The following is a 15,758-nucleotide window of genomic DNA, read 5'->3' on the forward strand; positions in this document are numbered from 1 at the left end:
CATCAAGTACACAACATAGTCCTAACACAAACCACAGTCTTTGGATCTCCAATGACAAAGTTTTCTGGTTGCACCATATAAATTGTCTTGCCAATGTTTCCATTGAGAAACGCCGTCTTTAAATCCATCTAATGTAGCTCTAGATCATAATGAGCCACAAGTGCCATAAAAATTCTAAATGAGTCTTTCGTGGAAATCGGAGAGAAAGTCTCATTATAGTCGATACCTTTCTTTTGAGTGAATCCTTTAGCGACTAGACGAGCCTTATATCTTTCGATGTTACCACTCGAATCCTTTTTGGTTTTAAATACCCATTTGCAACCAATAGGTTTTGAACCATTAGGCAACTCGACAAGATCCCAAACATCATTGTCTTTCATAGACTGCATCTCTTCATTCATGGCATCAATCCACTTTTGAGAGTTAGGACTTTGCATGGCTTGTTGAAGATTTAAAGGATCATCTTCCCCAATGCCAATTTCATCTTCATGTTCTTGTAAAAAAAAACATAATCATTTTGAATTGCGCTCTTTCGCTCTCTAGTGGATCTCCTTAGTGGCACTTCTTGTGATTCATGAGGTTGTTCAGTTTGCTCAATTGGTTCTTCATGCGGAATTTCGGTGTTGTCTTGAACAGGAGGGCCTTGAACAATGATAGGTATCATAATCTGATCATTGCTCTCGGCAGAGTCATAAATAGGATCATGACTATCTTCTTCAAAGACAATACTTTTACCTATATGGACTTGCCTCAGCTGAACAAAATAGCAACTGACCGTCCTAGAGTCCAGTTTCTTTTCATTTGGCCTATATGGACTTGCCTCAGCTGGACAACCCCAAACATGTAAATGCTTAATACTAAGTGTTTTCTTAGTCCAAAGTTTGTAAGGAGTTTCGGCCACTACTTTAGTTGGAACCCGGTTAAGGATATAAATTGTTGTCTTTAGTGCATCTCCCCAAAGTGACTCAGGCAAGGAAGAATGACTTATCATACTTCTCACCATATCTATAAGAGTACGGTTTCACCTCTCAGCAACACCATTCATATGTAGTTTTCCTGGCATAGTGTACTGAGGGACAATTCCACACTCCTTTAGAAAGTTAGCAAAGGGTCCTGGACGTTTCTCACCTGATCCATCATATCTACCGTAGTATTCACCACCACGATCAGATCTGACAGCTTTAATACTACTGCTTAGCTGAAGTTCAACTTCAGCCTTATACTCTTTAAATACGTCTAGAGCTTGTGACTTCTCATGTATCAAGTATAGGTAACCATACCTAGAGTAATCATTTATGAACGTGATAAAATACCGTTGACCGTTCCAAGAAGCCGTAGGGAATGGTCCACATATATTGATATGAATCAGTTCCAAGACACTTGTAGCTCTATTGGCACCTAACTTTCTCGAGTTTGATTGTTTTCCCTTAATACATTCAACACAGAATTGCAAGTCACTTAAATCTAAGGGGTCAAGAATTCTATCATTCACAAGCCTCTGAATTCTCTATTTAGAGATATGACCTAATCGCTTATGCCACAACATAGCAGAATTCTCAGTTAACTTATGCTTTGTACCTCTTGCACTTGAATACAAAATTTCATTATTAAAAGCAACAGTATCAAGCATATAAAGATTATCAATCAAAGAACCAGTGGCAACCACATTTGAATTTAAAGAGAAACACACTTTATTATTTCCAAAAGAACAAGTGTAACCATATTTGTCCAAACAGGAAACAGAAATAAGATTTCGTCTAAAAGACGGTGCAACAAATTTCTCAAATAAACCCAAATAAACACCAGTTTTTAATAAAAATCTAAATGTTCCAACAGCTACAACTGAAACATTATTGTCGTCCCCCACATAGATGAATCTTTCGGCATCAATTGGCGGTTGGCTCCACAGGCAATCCTTCATTGATACACTTATGTGAGTAGTAGCACCAGAACCTACCCACCAAGTATCCTTAGGTACAAAAGCCAAATTAACTTCAGAACAAACAAAAACACAAGTCTTACCCTTCTTCACACGCCAAGCAACATATTTGGAACACTCTTTCTTCATGTGTCCAGCCTTTTTACAAAAGTAGCAGGTTGTTCCCTTATTCCTCTTCTCTTGTAACTGATGCTTGGGTTTTCCACTTGCAATATCCTTACCTCTCTTTCTTTTCTTATCATGAGAGCTTGATTCCAAGTGAGCACTCTCAGTCTTCTCTCGCAAAACCCTCTCTTCCTCTTGCACACAGTGTGAAATGAGCTCATTAAGAGTCAATTTTTCCTTTTGAGTATTATATCTCATCGTTAAGTGTCCAAACTGAGGAGGCAGAGAAATAAGAACCAAGTGAACAAGTAACTCATCCGAAAGTTCTAACTTGAGTTCCTTGAGTTTGCCAGCAAGATTAGACAACCCAATGATGTACTCCCTTATGTTCCCCTTTCTTTTATACTTCATGGTCACAAGTTTTGACAGAAATTACTCGTTTCCGCTTTCTCATTCTTAGAAAAATATTGCTCAATTTCGGAGAGGAACTTCTTGGCACTTGTGCTCTCAGCAATAGATCCCCGAAAGCCAGTTGGAATCGTTCGCTTCATGATCGCCAGACACATGTGATTAGAGCGTTCCCATTTCTCAATTTGATCCGTTTTGGGATCATCCGTAGTGGGAACTGGTTGCTCTTTCTTTAGCGCAAGGTCGAGATCCATACAACCAAGAACGATCTCAACATTCTCTTTCCACGTGACATAGTTTATCCATTCAACATTGGAATCATACTCAATTGAGCGAAAGCAGAATTAACACTAGCAGTAACTGAAATAGAAAATAAATATACGACATATGCTCAAACTAGTATATACAATAATGTGATAAATTTTAAATATTGGCAACACCATCACAAGATACCTAGTGCAACATTAAATTTTAGTCTTTGGACAGAAAATTTAATTTGCAATTAATACTCTCCACGCAATAATCAAGTATTAACAATTAATTTCTGTCAAATTATATGCTTTTCTTTGGACCGGCTTATTATTCACATGAAATACTTAATATTGTTACATACTTATTATCACAAGAATATATTAATTTTGGCTAAACGTTACCTTCCGTTGCGCCGATAAAATTTGCGTAAAATTAAATATTTTATCCTCACAATAATATTTTTAAATTAATCAATCTACACAAAAGAGGTCACTTTGGCGACATATTGTTTCAATCAATTAATTTAAAAATATTAGACCACTTATATAAATAAGTTAATATTAATTTTCCAATAATTAAAAAATATAAATCACAAATATACTTATTAACAGTAATTCGCCAAAAGTGTACCATTCTAAACAACTAAATCGTAAAGATGGATGATATGCTAACTTGATATACATGACCACGGACATGTTCCTTATGCAAATAAGTTGCCCACCCGAGACTTTTATTAATAGTAAACTAGACCATCACTTCACTTGACATCATCATCATCCCATGAAAATAATACTCCCTCTGTCCCTCCCATTTGTTTACACTTTCCTTTTTTGGATGTCCCTTCCAATTGTTTACATTTCAAAACTTTCCAAAAATAGTAAGGTTTTTATAATTTTTAAAATAACTACATCCACTACTTCTCTCCATTATACCCACTTTATACATATAATATTAATCGGTCCCACTACTTTACTCACTTTTTTAACTTTCCTCCACTATTTTATCATTTTTCTTAAACTCCGCGCCCCACCCAAATGTAAACATTTGGGAGGGACGGAGGGAGTAAAACATATATGTGAACACAAAATATTTTTATGTTGCATCCTTAGTAATATTTTAGTCCCAAGACACAGTACATAATATTCGGTACACATAAAGTTAGGTTTGGAATATAATTCCAGTATTATAAGCAACATGACCATATTCAAAAAAGGAGAAAAGCATTCAACAGTTTTACTCAATTATCATGGCCCGCGAAAAGAATGAATAATCATGTCCGTGCGTGAATAAAATAAAACAAAATGAAACAAAACAAAAACTTAATCAAAATCACGGAATCAAGCATACAAGATTGCACGAGCCGTGATCATCCAAATATATGGGTCATATATGTCGCAATCTTAAAAATAAATAAAAACCGTAATTCCCGATAATCAAAATATGAAGAGGCTCTGATGCCAATTGATAGAATCTAATAATTCTATAAATATATAATTCTATAAAATAGAGATGAGGACCGTAATCATCATATCTAATTATCGAGATTAAAACTGAAGGCGGAAGCGTACCTGAATCCATGAGGCGATAATCGTAACGGTATCTGAATATGTATAGTGTTCTAGATTATTCTCTTCCTTAACCAAGTACTCCTTAAGGTTTCTCAAATAGCTCTCTCTGATGGGTAGAAGATAAGTCGTTACGTATACTTGATATATTGGGGATTATAACCCTTTTGTATACCACCTAATTAAATCTCTCATTATAATTTAATTAGACCTGATATTATGTATCCACTTATTAGGTTCATACAATAAATTAAATCTAATCGGGTTTCTTATTTGATCACTTATTTTAACCCAATATAATAAATAGCAAATATAATTGATATATTTATATGTAGCCCATAAAATAAATATTATTATTAATATCATAATATCAATATGTACGTCCCCGTCAATAGTCAATATCACCATGAGCTCAAGTTTGTCTTGCATGTCTTTTTTTTATTATTATATTAATAATTATCATTTTTGTTTATATATATCCTCTTATCATATTATTTTTATCTTGCATTAAACCGGAATTTTCACGTAAAAAGATCTATGAAATAACATATTCCCTATTTTTTCGAACATGATTTACGTATATCTCACTCCCACTAAATTATATTGGATTATATTGGAGTAAGAGAGTTTTGATGGTACGGTAACATGATTTGGTCGTCACAAAAGTCCCACCAGCTAAAATATATGTTTAAAATAAAGTATATTTATTTCATTTATTCTATTATTTTATTGTAATATTTAATCATCCATATAAATAAACACATGTAATTAAGTAATAAATTGAACTATAATCACATATTCTTAAATGATATAAAATTACAAAAAAAGTATTATATATATAATACAAATAACAATTATTTTAATAAAAATAAATATAAGTAACAATTAATAAACCAGAGTTAATATTTGAATAAATAATTTTAATTTTTATCATATAAAATAAGGAATACACTTAAATTATATTTATGTATACATATTATATGTATTATATTTTATTTTGTAAAAAAGGAAAAAATTTGATTGTCTTTTAAAAAAATTAGAGTACACGAATCCCATTAAACATAAAAACTAGAATGAAATTTAAGAATAACAAAAATATAAGAATTCAAAATTGAAATACAAATCTAAAAAAATATATTTAAAATTATTATGACATTCCAATCTTTGATCAAACTTCAAAAGATTAAGAAAATAAAATATATAAATAAAAAAAAATAACTACGTAAACATAATATTATTTGATATAATTATGATATTCTCTTTGAAAATTTATGATGTGAAAAAATTTAGACAACAAAGAAATTAAAAAAATTGGAATGGGTAAATTTGATTTAAAATATTTTTGAATAGATAATTTTAATTTTTTATATGAAATATGAAATACATTAAGATCATATTTAGGTATAAATATTATACTCCCTCCGTTCTAATAAATTCTTAACATTTAAAATAGAGTGTTAGACACGCATTTTAAGCTCTTATCTATTCTAGTTACATAAATTATTTTAAAAACTTTTTTTTTAAATAAAATTAAATGTTCAAATTTTTATTCAAAAAAAAATTAAAAATAAGTTATGAAACTAGATAAGAGACTTAAATTGCGTGTCAAAATTTTCATTTCAAATTTTAAGAATTTACCGTGATTAAGGGAGTATGTGTTTTATTTTATTTTATAAAAAAGAAAAATTATTGATTATCTTTTAAAAAAATTAGAGTAAACAAATCTCATTAAACATAAAAATTAGGAAGAAATATAATAATAACAAAAAGCTATAACAACTCAAAATTAAAATACAAATCTAACAAAATAAATTATAAACTATTATGACAATCCAATCTTTGATCAAACTCCACAAGATTAAAATATATATATATATATATATAAATGAAAGAAAAATAACTACATAAAAATATTATATGATATGATTAAGATATTCTTTTTAAAAATTTATAATGTGAAAAAGTTGAGACAACGAAGAAATTAATAAAAAGTAACACATATGTTATATTAAGGTTATTAGGGTCAAATATAATAATATAATATTAACTAAATATATAAGTACTAAAATATAATTCTTTGGAAAATATATTATTTACGAAAACACAAAATTTATTTTGGGGAATAAAAGTATCATATTAAAATTTAGTTAGATGAAAAATAAATATTTAAAAAAATTATTTAAAGAAATTTTACAATAGCAAGGGAGTTAATATGGTATGATTTGGTACTCAGGCAGGGTATAATAATAACTTCAAAAATATTAGTATCAACCAATAATACATTGAATATAATATCTTGGTTTGGTCATGGTGGTCAAATATTAACTTAAAATATGACATTATGCATACAATGAACATAAACACAAACACCAATAAAATGTGTGCATTTATATATCAGGTCTGCACATATCAGCATCGTGTAAGTTGGCGAAATAGCCGGAAGCCGAAAATCATCCCCAACGTAATAGGTAGTGAAAATAGGATTAAATCACTTCAATATGGGATCAAAAATTCAAAATGTATAAGATTTGTTAGAAAGATATACTATATAGTAGGTGTACAGTTGCACTATTTTCTACCTTAAAACTTATCAACATCCTCGCCTAGCCATCTACTTTTGGTGATAATTATCTCCCAAATTTGAAATTCAGTATGGCCATATTCATGCTTACTTCAAAAGATAAGTAAGTTCTTAACTAATTACACATCGAATTCAGGTTTACTCATTCATTGGTAGCAACTTCGTTTCTGTGTATAGAAATGTAATCTAGTTGTTTTTGTATCATGCGAAATCAGAAACCGCAGTAGAGTACAATTACTCAAGATTCAACAACTCGAACTCAACCTCTCATGTGAGTATATTATTCATTCCTGCATCTTTAATTGTTACTATGTAATTGTATTCTTTGTGAATAACTTGGCAATATAAGCTCAAATGCTTGCTGATAAAAACATTTGCTTGCTTTTGCTTTTGACATATATTAATTAATTTCATGAACAATTTGTACATTAACTCCAGTTTTTTATACTTCTTAGTTGAGCTGGAGAAATAAAGCACGTGTTCCGTTAAGCTTGCCAATGTCTCTCATCATAATCACGTAGCTTTCAAGGTTTATTCATTGCTAATACTTATCAAATTCATAACATGTTTGTCAATGTCTCTGATCGGAGTCGATTATGAGAGAAATGCCAAACATCAAAAAATGTAATGAGCTACTGATATTTGCATGTTGCAGGTTAGCACTACTTCATCAGAAATCTACTGTGTGCATCCTAACATAGGCCTCATCGAACCCAATTCAACAAGCGATTTCACCGGTACATATTAACATCCTGTTCATTCAATTTCTTAACAATCTCTTCTACTTTTGCTTTTTTATCTTGCATATCTAAACTTTATCATTTTGGACTTCAATTAAACACATGTCCTCTAGTTTTATATAGGGAATGTACTCTAATGTTCTTGCGTTTGAGTTGATTACATTCATTTTACGTCCAGTTACAATTCAAACTCAAAGTACATATCAAGTGGATATCAAGTGCAAATATAAGCTTTTGATTCAAAGCAAAATTGTACCCATCTGGACAAATCAAGAAGATGTTACTCCTGCCATGGTAAAACCTTTGTTTAAGACATGATCAAACTCATGTAATATTTTTTCTAACTTTTAAAAAAAATTCTTCTAGTTTGGGGAAGACGGTATAAGCTACATAGAAGAAAACTTGCTATGGGTTGTACCACTTAACCGAGCTCATTCTCAAACACTAAATTTAGCCACTGAGATAGGGCTTTTAAAGGAATTGCTGAAGAATTTGAAGGTCAGTTTTTTTCAACTTAGGTATCTGCAATGTATGTCATTTCGACAAATATAAATGTCTTTGTTATGAGCAATGAAATTTATTATAGCTGTTATTTAATTAACCAAAATACCTGTTCCAGGCAGAATCTGCTTCCTCTGGTGAGAAAGAGGCCTGCCCAACTATTCAAGTGGATGTGAATCCTGTAGTACTTCTGGTCAGTCTTACAGTACTCTGTCCGAATGTCTCCTTCCAATATATACGATATCATCGATGTTTCTGCTATGTTGCTGTCTGATTTTAGATATGCTACATGCTTTTGACTTCAAATTCGTGCCTGTGTTGCTATTATTTTTGCAGGATAGGCAAGGTGCATCAATATATCAATCAAAATGCTCACCGGGATGGAATTGTTTGTTTCCGTCGATCATAATAACAATAATAGGTTTCGGGCTGTATATTTTGTTTGTAACCGTGTTATTTCCATTCTACGATCACCCCATCAGTGACGGATGCAGAGTGTTTGAGCGTTCTGGAATGTGGTACCTGGAGGTCTTATATTCTGAAATTTCGTTATGCATCTTTTTTATGTACTCTGGCCTCTCTGTGTTGCCAACTGTCATGAGATATATCTAATTTTTTGTTATGTTTCAGTTATGACAAAACATACTCTCAGCCTCAGGGCTGGTCCTGAAATCTTAGGGAACCTAGTCGAAATCAGTTTATGATTGTAACAAAAATTTAATAAAGATCCTTTAAGACCAATCGGCCATTTTATTCCATGGTATCGGAGGATTAGGAGTATTGTAATGATTAAAATAAAAGCCATCATCTCTTACTTCCCAGTAACATATCATAGAATATGCAGGATGATACATGGGACAAACCCCATATTTTTTCTCATTATAAACATCAATACTTTTGCTTCGAAATCCGTCGTCAAAATTACACCAAAATAAAGTTCTTCCAAATAAATTCGGAAAGAAATGCCATTCTACGAATTGAAATTTGGTTAGCTCGTGAGGACCAAGATCATTATCTTTCGATTTGCAATGAGCATCTAACGTATTATTGGATAGTGTGTTGGTGATCCGCACACCTACACGAGAAAAAATATCAGCTGAAACACATCTTGTATCAGTTAAATATATAGAAACACACAATGCCAGGACGAACAAGGAGTAGAAGTGAGATTCTTTTGTTCTGGAGGACATTAGGAATTCGTCAAATGAACATTGAGGATAGTGTGTCTGTGTGTGTTCATGTAACATATATACAAGACTGCAATTTCATATTAATGCGCATATACATTTAATGTATGGATTCTAATGGATATGTTTATAGATTATGTTATGGATTTTCAACTTTTCTAGATATTATTGAATATCTCTATAACAATTAATTCCAAGTCCAATTTATTATTGGCTGAATCTTTCTCACAGAAGTTGAGCCATCTCTTAGTTAATATAGGAAAAAAAGAGGACAAATCATAAAATTATTTATTACATTAATCGTAAAAAGATTACCGTGTCATGTTTACAAACTACAAGAGATTCTTTTTAAAAGACCATAATCCCTTTGAATACAACTAATGTGATACAAAGGAGGCCAGTTGGATAACTCAAATGGTTATGAATTTATCCTCTGTCATCCTGGTCTTGGTTTGATCCTCACTCACCCCGAAAATTTCTTAGAATTAGTTTCTTAATTGTTAGTATTATACTATTATAAGAGTATACCAGGTGTCATTATTTTTATGGATAGATCTTCATTCTGTCACTGTTGTCATTTGTAGCATACAAATCCAACAAAAAACACTCAAGAAAAAAACAAGGATGCTAAATTTGTAAAAACCATCCTGGCCAGCCCAAACCTGAAACACACCAAAATCAAGGCACGGACACAGTTCATTGATATTAAGATTAAATTATACTTGTGATTGGCCCGTAATCCTTCCTTCGGCCATAATTTTACTAAAAAAGAAACGAAAAATATATATTTTTAGCCCCAATGATGCAACGTTCTTTTATAAAAGCAACATGAAATACATAGCATTCAACAGTCAAAGCAAATAAGTATGGTTCCATAGCATGATAGAAGCACTGTTGGTCATTTCATCTTGGCCTCAGTGAAGAGGACATGGCGATTTACACGTGGATCATACTTCCGGAACTCAAGCTTCACAGGATTTTTTGGATTCTTCTTCTTCACGTAAAAAAAACCAGTTCCAGCAGATGAAACAAGCCTGATTAGCTGAGAAGCAGCCTTCTTTTTGTTACCCATCGCTTAATCTGACAAACATATAGAAAAATGAGACACCCTCCGAGAAAAGGCATGGATGTTCATTCAGATCATATACTGCCAGATTATATAGAAATTGTGACACTTTATATATACACACTTAAACAGATATTAGACTTGCAGGCTAGGCAAGAAAATCAATCCAATGAGTAAAACTTCAACGCGTTTACATAAATGAGATTATTTATGGAATATGTTTATGTGTTCGTAATAATTGCAAATGATGCTCATACTTTCATAATAATCAAAATTAAATTAAAGAACAAGTGATAGGCACAAGAAAACTAACAAATTATTCTGGTTATGTTTGTCCAAACAATTTAGCCCCTGATATGGTTAAAGTAAGCTCACCCACCTCAGCTTTGAGCTGCTCAACTTCAGTTATACTCACGCTCAGCGACAAAAACAAAATAAAAAAATTAAAACTTGACCAGAAATTAAGGGGTGTATCAGTGATGTCCCTGCCCTGGTCACGACATGGCTCTACCACTACAAGAGGTTAGAGTTGATCCTAATAGATATATCCCCTCTTTACGTAACAATTTTCTAACTCATGTCCTTGAATCTTGAGGAAGCACGGTAATATAAGTTTCTCTCTAATACTATCTCTTGATTCTTCTCACACTTCAACGGAAATGTAACGATTAAGGTTAGAATTATTATTAATGTGCATTGTCAAGTAAGTTTTAGTAGCTGTTTAGGCAAGTGAAATTCTTTTCATGTAGAGTAACAAACTATCTAGGGCATCGACCTTTCCGGTTAGTGCGACACTATAGAGCAAAGAGCAACATATTCCGTTGCCACATAGGAACTTTTCTAATATTAAAACATTTACAAATCAAAACATCATTACATTTACATAACAAAACAAAGAATCACAAGTACGTATCTTAGGCTTACAACATGAAGCTGCAACAAAGCAATAATAAACTAAATTGACACTACGATAGTAACTTACATTTCAACAAGCACGCTTTACAACAAGCACGCTTTACTATTCAAAACAAGCTATAAGGCTGCACCACTCAAAATTCATATCGAACACTTCTAACTTTCCCAACAATGATAAAAACCCTATTTTAACCGACAATGAGGTACAATGCATTCGAGACTAATAGCTTAAATTATCAAGTTTCGACAAGAATAATAACAAATGCACACCAAGATCAACATAGTTGTTAGTACCAATAGAACTCAATTATCTCTTTCAGGAAATTTATCAAACACTTAGCGGGCATTATAATTTAACAAAAATTAACAAATCACTAGGTATCTGAAATGAACTGAAGTTACTAGTAAAAATCGCCATCAGTGATCACAACATTACATACCTTGTTTTAGCCAAAATTAGAGATGTCCTTTTTCTTCAGTTCTTTGAACACTCAAAAACCCTCGCTCGCTATCAAGTCGGGTCAATAAAAATGATTGGGTCACTGACATTTAAATGACCCAAACCCAATAAACCATTTGGTATTAGTTGGTCCATTTATTGGGCCCTGGAATACATGCTAAAAGCTTTATAAAAATTACTTTTAGATATTTTATTGGGATGTTTTTTTTGGAGCAATGAGTAATTTTATCGTTTTTTATTGTAGTTCGTTATTTATTTGCTTTCTTATTATATAATAAACTAGCTATATAACTCGTGCAATGCACAAGTATACTCGAAATTACACGAATATGTTATTTTAATTGTACTTGTTGACGGTTTATCCATATGGTTTTCGGGTGGATAATAGATGTTACATTTGTTTGTTTATATAATGAGTAGTTTTTGGGGTATGATGACATCAATGCAGAATATGTTCTCTGAATTAACGTTTGTAATGTATTACTTATTGTTTACTGGGTGATTTATATGGATTATTGTTACAGAAATTTATGCGATAATTTGAACTACTACATACTATAGTAATTTATTCACATATACTTTTAATTTATAACTATTATTTGAATTTAAGTCTTCTTCAATTTTTATTTTTGACTTTAATAAATCTCTCCATCCCTTATTCAATATTAACAAATACACAACTCTGGACATATTAAGAGCCTCATGGTTGCATTTGATACAGAAATTTTACCGTAATTATTCATTTTAATCTATACCATTTGTTCACATTGTGCCATGTACGGACGCATCCAAATATCAATATAAATCAGTATGATCAAATGTTTTTTATGAATATTATAAGCTAAACTATGTATAGATACACACCCACCCACAATCATGCTTAATATATATCTTTTTTCAATTGATATTTTAATATTTAGTGGATCTAAATATCAGTATTAATGTGACATACGGTATATGTCATCAAATCGTGTCATAAATTATCATAGAAAAGGTGTGACGAAAATCATTGAAATATATGACAAACAATTATATTTTGTAATTATAAACTCTATAATCACTTAAATGTATTGCCACTCATTTATAAAATAAGATAAAATAGCCAATACTCTCATTTTTTGGTATACTTTGACCCCAATATACACGTTGTAGGTTTGTTGGTCATAAAGCTCTAACCACAATAGCCTATTTAATTTATGTTAATATATGCAAAAGTATGTACTCATACCTCTGCTCAACCTCATACATTTACTTTTTGCGTCGTAGCCACCTTTAACGACCTATGTAGAGATGGTTCATTCTATCTTCTCTTTCTTTTCCATATTTAGGCTTAAACTTATTAAAATTTTTTTACGAGTCACTAAATGAATACGAGTAAATTTAGACCTCAATTGGCACAATTAATTCTCCATTATGTTCAGTTGATGTTATTCTTTTTACCATTCTCTTGTACTCTTAGCTTTTTTGGATGATTTAAGTACTCAAATGATAAATTTACACAAATTTATTGGAATGGATATAAGCTTCATTGTCATATCTTATATATATATATATATACGTGTTTGTGTACCCCATCCTAAAGTAGCATTCCGCATTTCATGTGTACTCTATTACCTCTAATGTTTCGAAATTATACAGGATTATGATTAGCGTATTGTTCATGTTTGCATATGAGAGTTTTTTCTGTTAGGTCACACACACTGTAGAAGGGGGTTGAATACAGTGTTTAGCACAATCAAATCGAATTAAAGAACACAAGTAACAGAAAACAAACTTTATTAAACTCTGTTACAATATGGAACTGTGTTAGGAATATGTGTATTAGTTTGATGATAAGTTCAGCAAAACATTTAAGTAGAAATCTAGTGTTTGTAGCCTCAACGGATAAGACCATCTTGGCTATCCGTTGAAGGAGTAGCCTTACTTAGCAATAAGTTTGGTATAGTAGCACATCTCACTCTCTGGTTTCAAGCTGTAATTCTTAGATGTTGTTAGGAGATAATCAGTCATGTTGACTACTAATGGATGTACAAGTAGGAGGGCTAATTGTAAATATTTCATGCCTTGTAATTTTGTATAAGTGAAGAAGTATCAACTGATATTGAAGACCTTCAACGGATAAGAAACTAAGCTTCAACGGATGTCTCAAACGCTTCAACGGATAAAGCTTCAACTGCTAGACCATCAACGGATAAAGCCATCAACGGATGAAAGCTTCAACGGATGCTCAGTCTCATAGCAGTTGATAGTGACAGTTAACAAAGCTGACAGAGGCACATGGATTGACAGAGATGTGGTAGCCTATTTCAGGAACAGCAGAAAAAGCAGCCGTTCTTAGTCTGGTTCAAAATGGAAAGTCAACAGATAATTCCATATTACACTGGATAAAAATGGAACAGAAACAAGTGGAGAACTATTGTCTTATTGTACTTTATCTTTGTCTTAACTTGAAAACTTGGTGATATATAAACCAAGTAGTAGCTAGTAATTAGGAGGATTTTTTCCCTGAGCTGTTTAGAAATATCAAGAGAGGAAATCATCTAGTTTGAACTAGGAAACAGCTGTGATTTAATTTTGAATCACAGATTTTATGAAATAACACATCTCTGGTGGAACAACAAATCCACCAGAAAAGTTTTTAAGTTCTTTGTGTTCATTACATTTGTGTTTGAATATATATCTGTATGCATCAGCTCCAAGCAATTCACACACATTTGATCACTCAAACACTTAGTCTTACAAACTGCTCAAAACTTGAAAAAGTTTTGAGATTTACATTCAACCCCCCTTCTGTAAATCTCATTGTTAGTCCACTGGGAATAACAATTGGTATCAGAGCAAGCTCTTAACATACAGAGAGTTTAAAGATCTATTCTGCTAACATCATGAGTAAGAAGGACATTGGTATAAAGATTCCAATCCTGGAAAGAGATAACTATCATCACTGGAAGGTGAAGATGTATTTACATCTTCTCTCTCAAGATGAAAGCTACATCAACTGCATTGAGAATGGTCCTCACATCCCACACAAGGTGGCCACAGCTGCTACTGCTACAATTGCTGTTGGACAGTCTATTCCCAAGCCAGAGGCAGAATGGACTGTTGAAGATATTGAAGAGGTCCACAAGGATAAGAAAGCCATGAACATTTTGTTTAATGGCCTGGATCAAGATATGTTTGACAATGTCATCAATAGCCAAACTGCTAAGGAAATTTGGGATATTGTGCAGCTTATCTGTGAAGGCACGGAGCAAGTTAGAGAAAACAAAATGCAGCTTCTCATTCAATAATATGAATATTTCCACTTTGAAGAAGGAGAATCATTGAATGATACATTCAACAGATTTCAGAAACTATTGAATGGATTAAAGTTGTATGGGAGAATGTACCAAGTCAAGGACTCCAATCTAAAATTTCTAAGGTCTCTACCAAAGGAATGGAAGCCTATGACTGTTTCTCTAAGAAATTCTCAAGATTATAAGGACTTCACACTTGAAAGATTATATGGAATTTTGAAGACTTATGAACTTGAGATGGAGCAAGATGAGTTGTTGGAAAAGGGAAAGAGAAAAGGAGGATCAGTTGCACTTGTAGCTGACAGTGAAAAAGTTGAAGCCAGAAATGAGGGAAAGACAATGCCAAGTCTCAAAATTGGCACATGTAAATCAGAATCAAGCAAGGGTAAAGAGCAAGTTGCTGAGGATGAAGACAATTCCAGTCAGGATGAATCTGATGATATTGATGAACATCTGGCCTTTCTGTCCAGGAGGTTTGCAAAGATGAAGTTCAGGAAAAACACAAAGTTCACTAAGCCAAACAAAAACATGGTGGACAAATCAAAGTTCAAATGTTACAACTGTGGCATTAGTGGACACTTTGTAAGTGAGTGTAGGAAGCCAAATTCTGAGAAAAAGAAATTTGAGCAAGTTGATTACAAAAGGAAGTATTTTGATTTGCTCAAACAAAAGGAAAGAGCTTTTCTCACTCAAGATGATTGGGCAGCAGATGGGGTAAATGAAGATGATGATATGGAATATGT

At 32.3% G+C, this 15,758-nt stretch overlaps 2 protein-coding genes across 3 annotated transcripts; one reads left to right on the forward strand and one right to left on the reverse strand.

Moving 5' to 3' along the window:
* Positions 1-6,869: 6,869 nt before the first annotated feature.
* LOC141661912 (uncharacterized) lies at positions 6,870-8,824 on the forward strand. Of its 2 annotated transcripts, XM_074468937.1 has the most exons (8): positions 6,870-6,953; positions 7,066-7,121; positions 7,306-7,379; positions 7,506-7,587; positions 7,769-7,884; positions 7,957-8,088; positions 8,210-8,284; positions 8,428-8,824. In XM_074468937.1, the coding sequence occupies exons 5-8, from the start codon at positions 7,882-7,884 to the stop codon at positions 8,701-8,703; spliced, it is 486 nt and encodes a 161-aa protein (XP_074325038.1). In that variant the 5' UTR covers positions 6,870-6,953; positions 7,066-7,121; positions 7,306-7,379; positions 7,506-7,587; positions 7,769-7,881; the 3' UTR covers positions 8,704-8,824. The 2 variants fall into 2 exon arrangements, with proteins under 2 accessions (XP_074325038.1, XP_074325039.1); XM_074468938.1 differs by lacking the exon at positions 6,870-6,953 and having other exon boundaries at positions 6,960-7,121.
* A 1,254-nt stretch (positions 8,825-10,078) lies between these two features.
* LOC141661913 (uncharacterized) lies at positions 10,079-11,835 on the reverse strand. Its single transcript, XM_074468939.1, has 2 exons — positions 11,700-11,835; positions 10,079-10,358 (listed from the first exon to the last, which is right to left on the reverse strand). Exon 2 carries the CDS (start codon positions 10,348-10,350, stop codon positions 10,177-10,179), a length of 174 nt encoding a protein of 57 aa, XP_074325040.1. The 5' UTR covers positions 10,351-10,358; positions 11,700-11,835; the 3' UTR covers positions 10,079-10,176.
* Between the last annotated feature and the right edge of the window lie 3,923 nt (positions 11,836-15,758).

This window comes from Apium graveolens, chromosome 5 (genome assembly GCF_009905375.1).
Source record: "Apium graveolens cultivar Ventura chromosome 5, ASM990537v1, whole genome shotgun sequence".
Lineage (NCBI taxonomy): Eukaryota > Viridiplantae > Streptophyta > Magnoliopsida > Apiales > Apiaceae > Apium > Apium graveolens.

Bases quoted from the DNA above. Each gene is read 5' to 3' on its own strand.
- LOC141661912 (XM_074468937.1), top strand. The intron at 8,089-8,209 runs GTCAGTTTTTTT...TACCTGTTCCAG, and splicing joins AATTGCTGAAGAATTTGAAG to GCAGAATCTGCTTCCTCTGG. The intron at 8,285-8,427 runs GTCAGTCTTACA...TTATTTTTGCAG, and splicing joins TGAATCCTGTAGTACTTCTG to GATAGGCAAGGTGCATCAAT.
- LOC141661913 (XM_074468939.1), bottom strand. From the start codon at position 10,350: ATGGGTAACAAAAAGAAGGCTGCTTCTCAGCTAATCAGGCTTGTTTCA.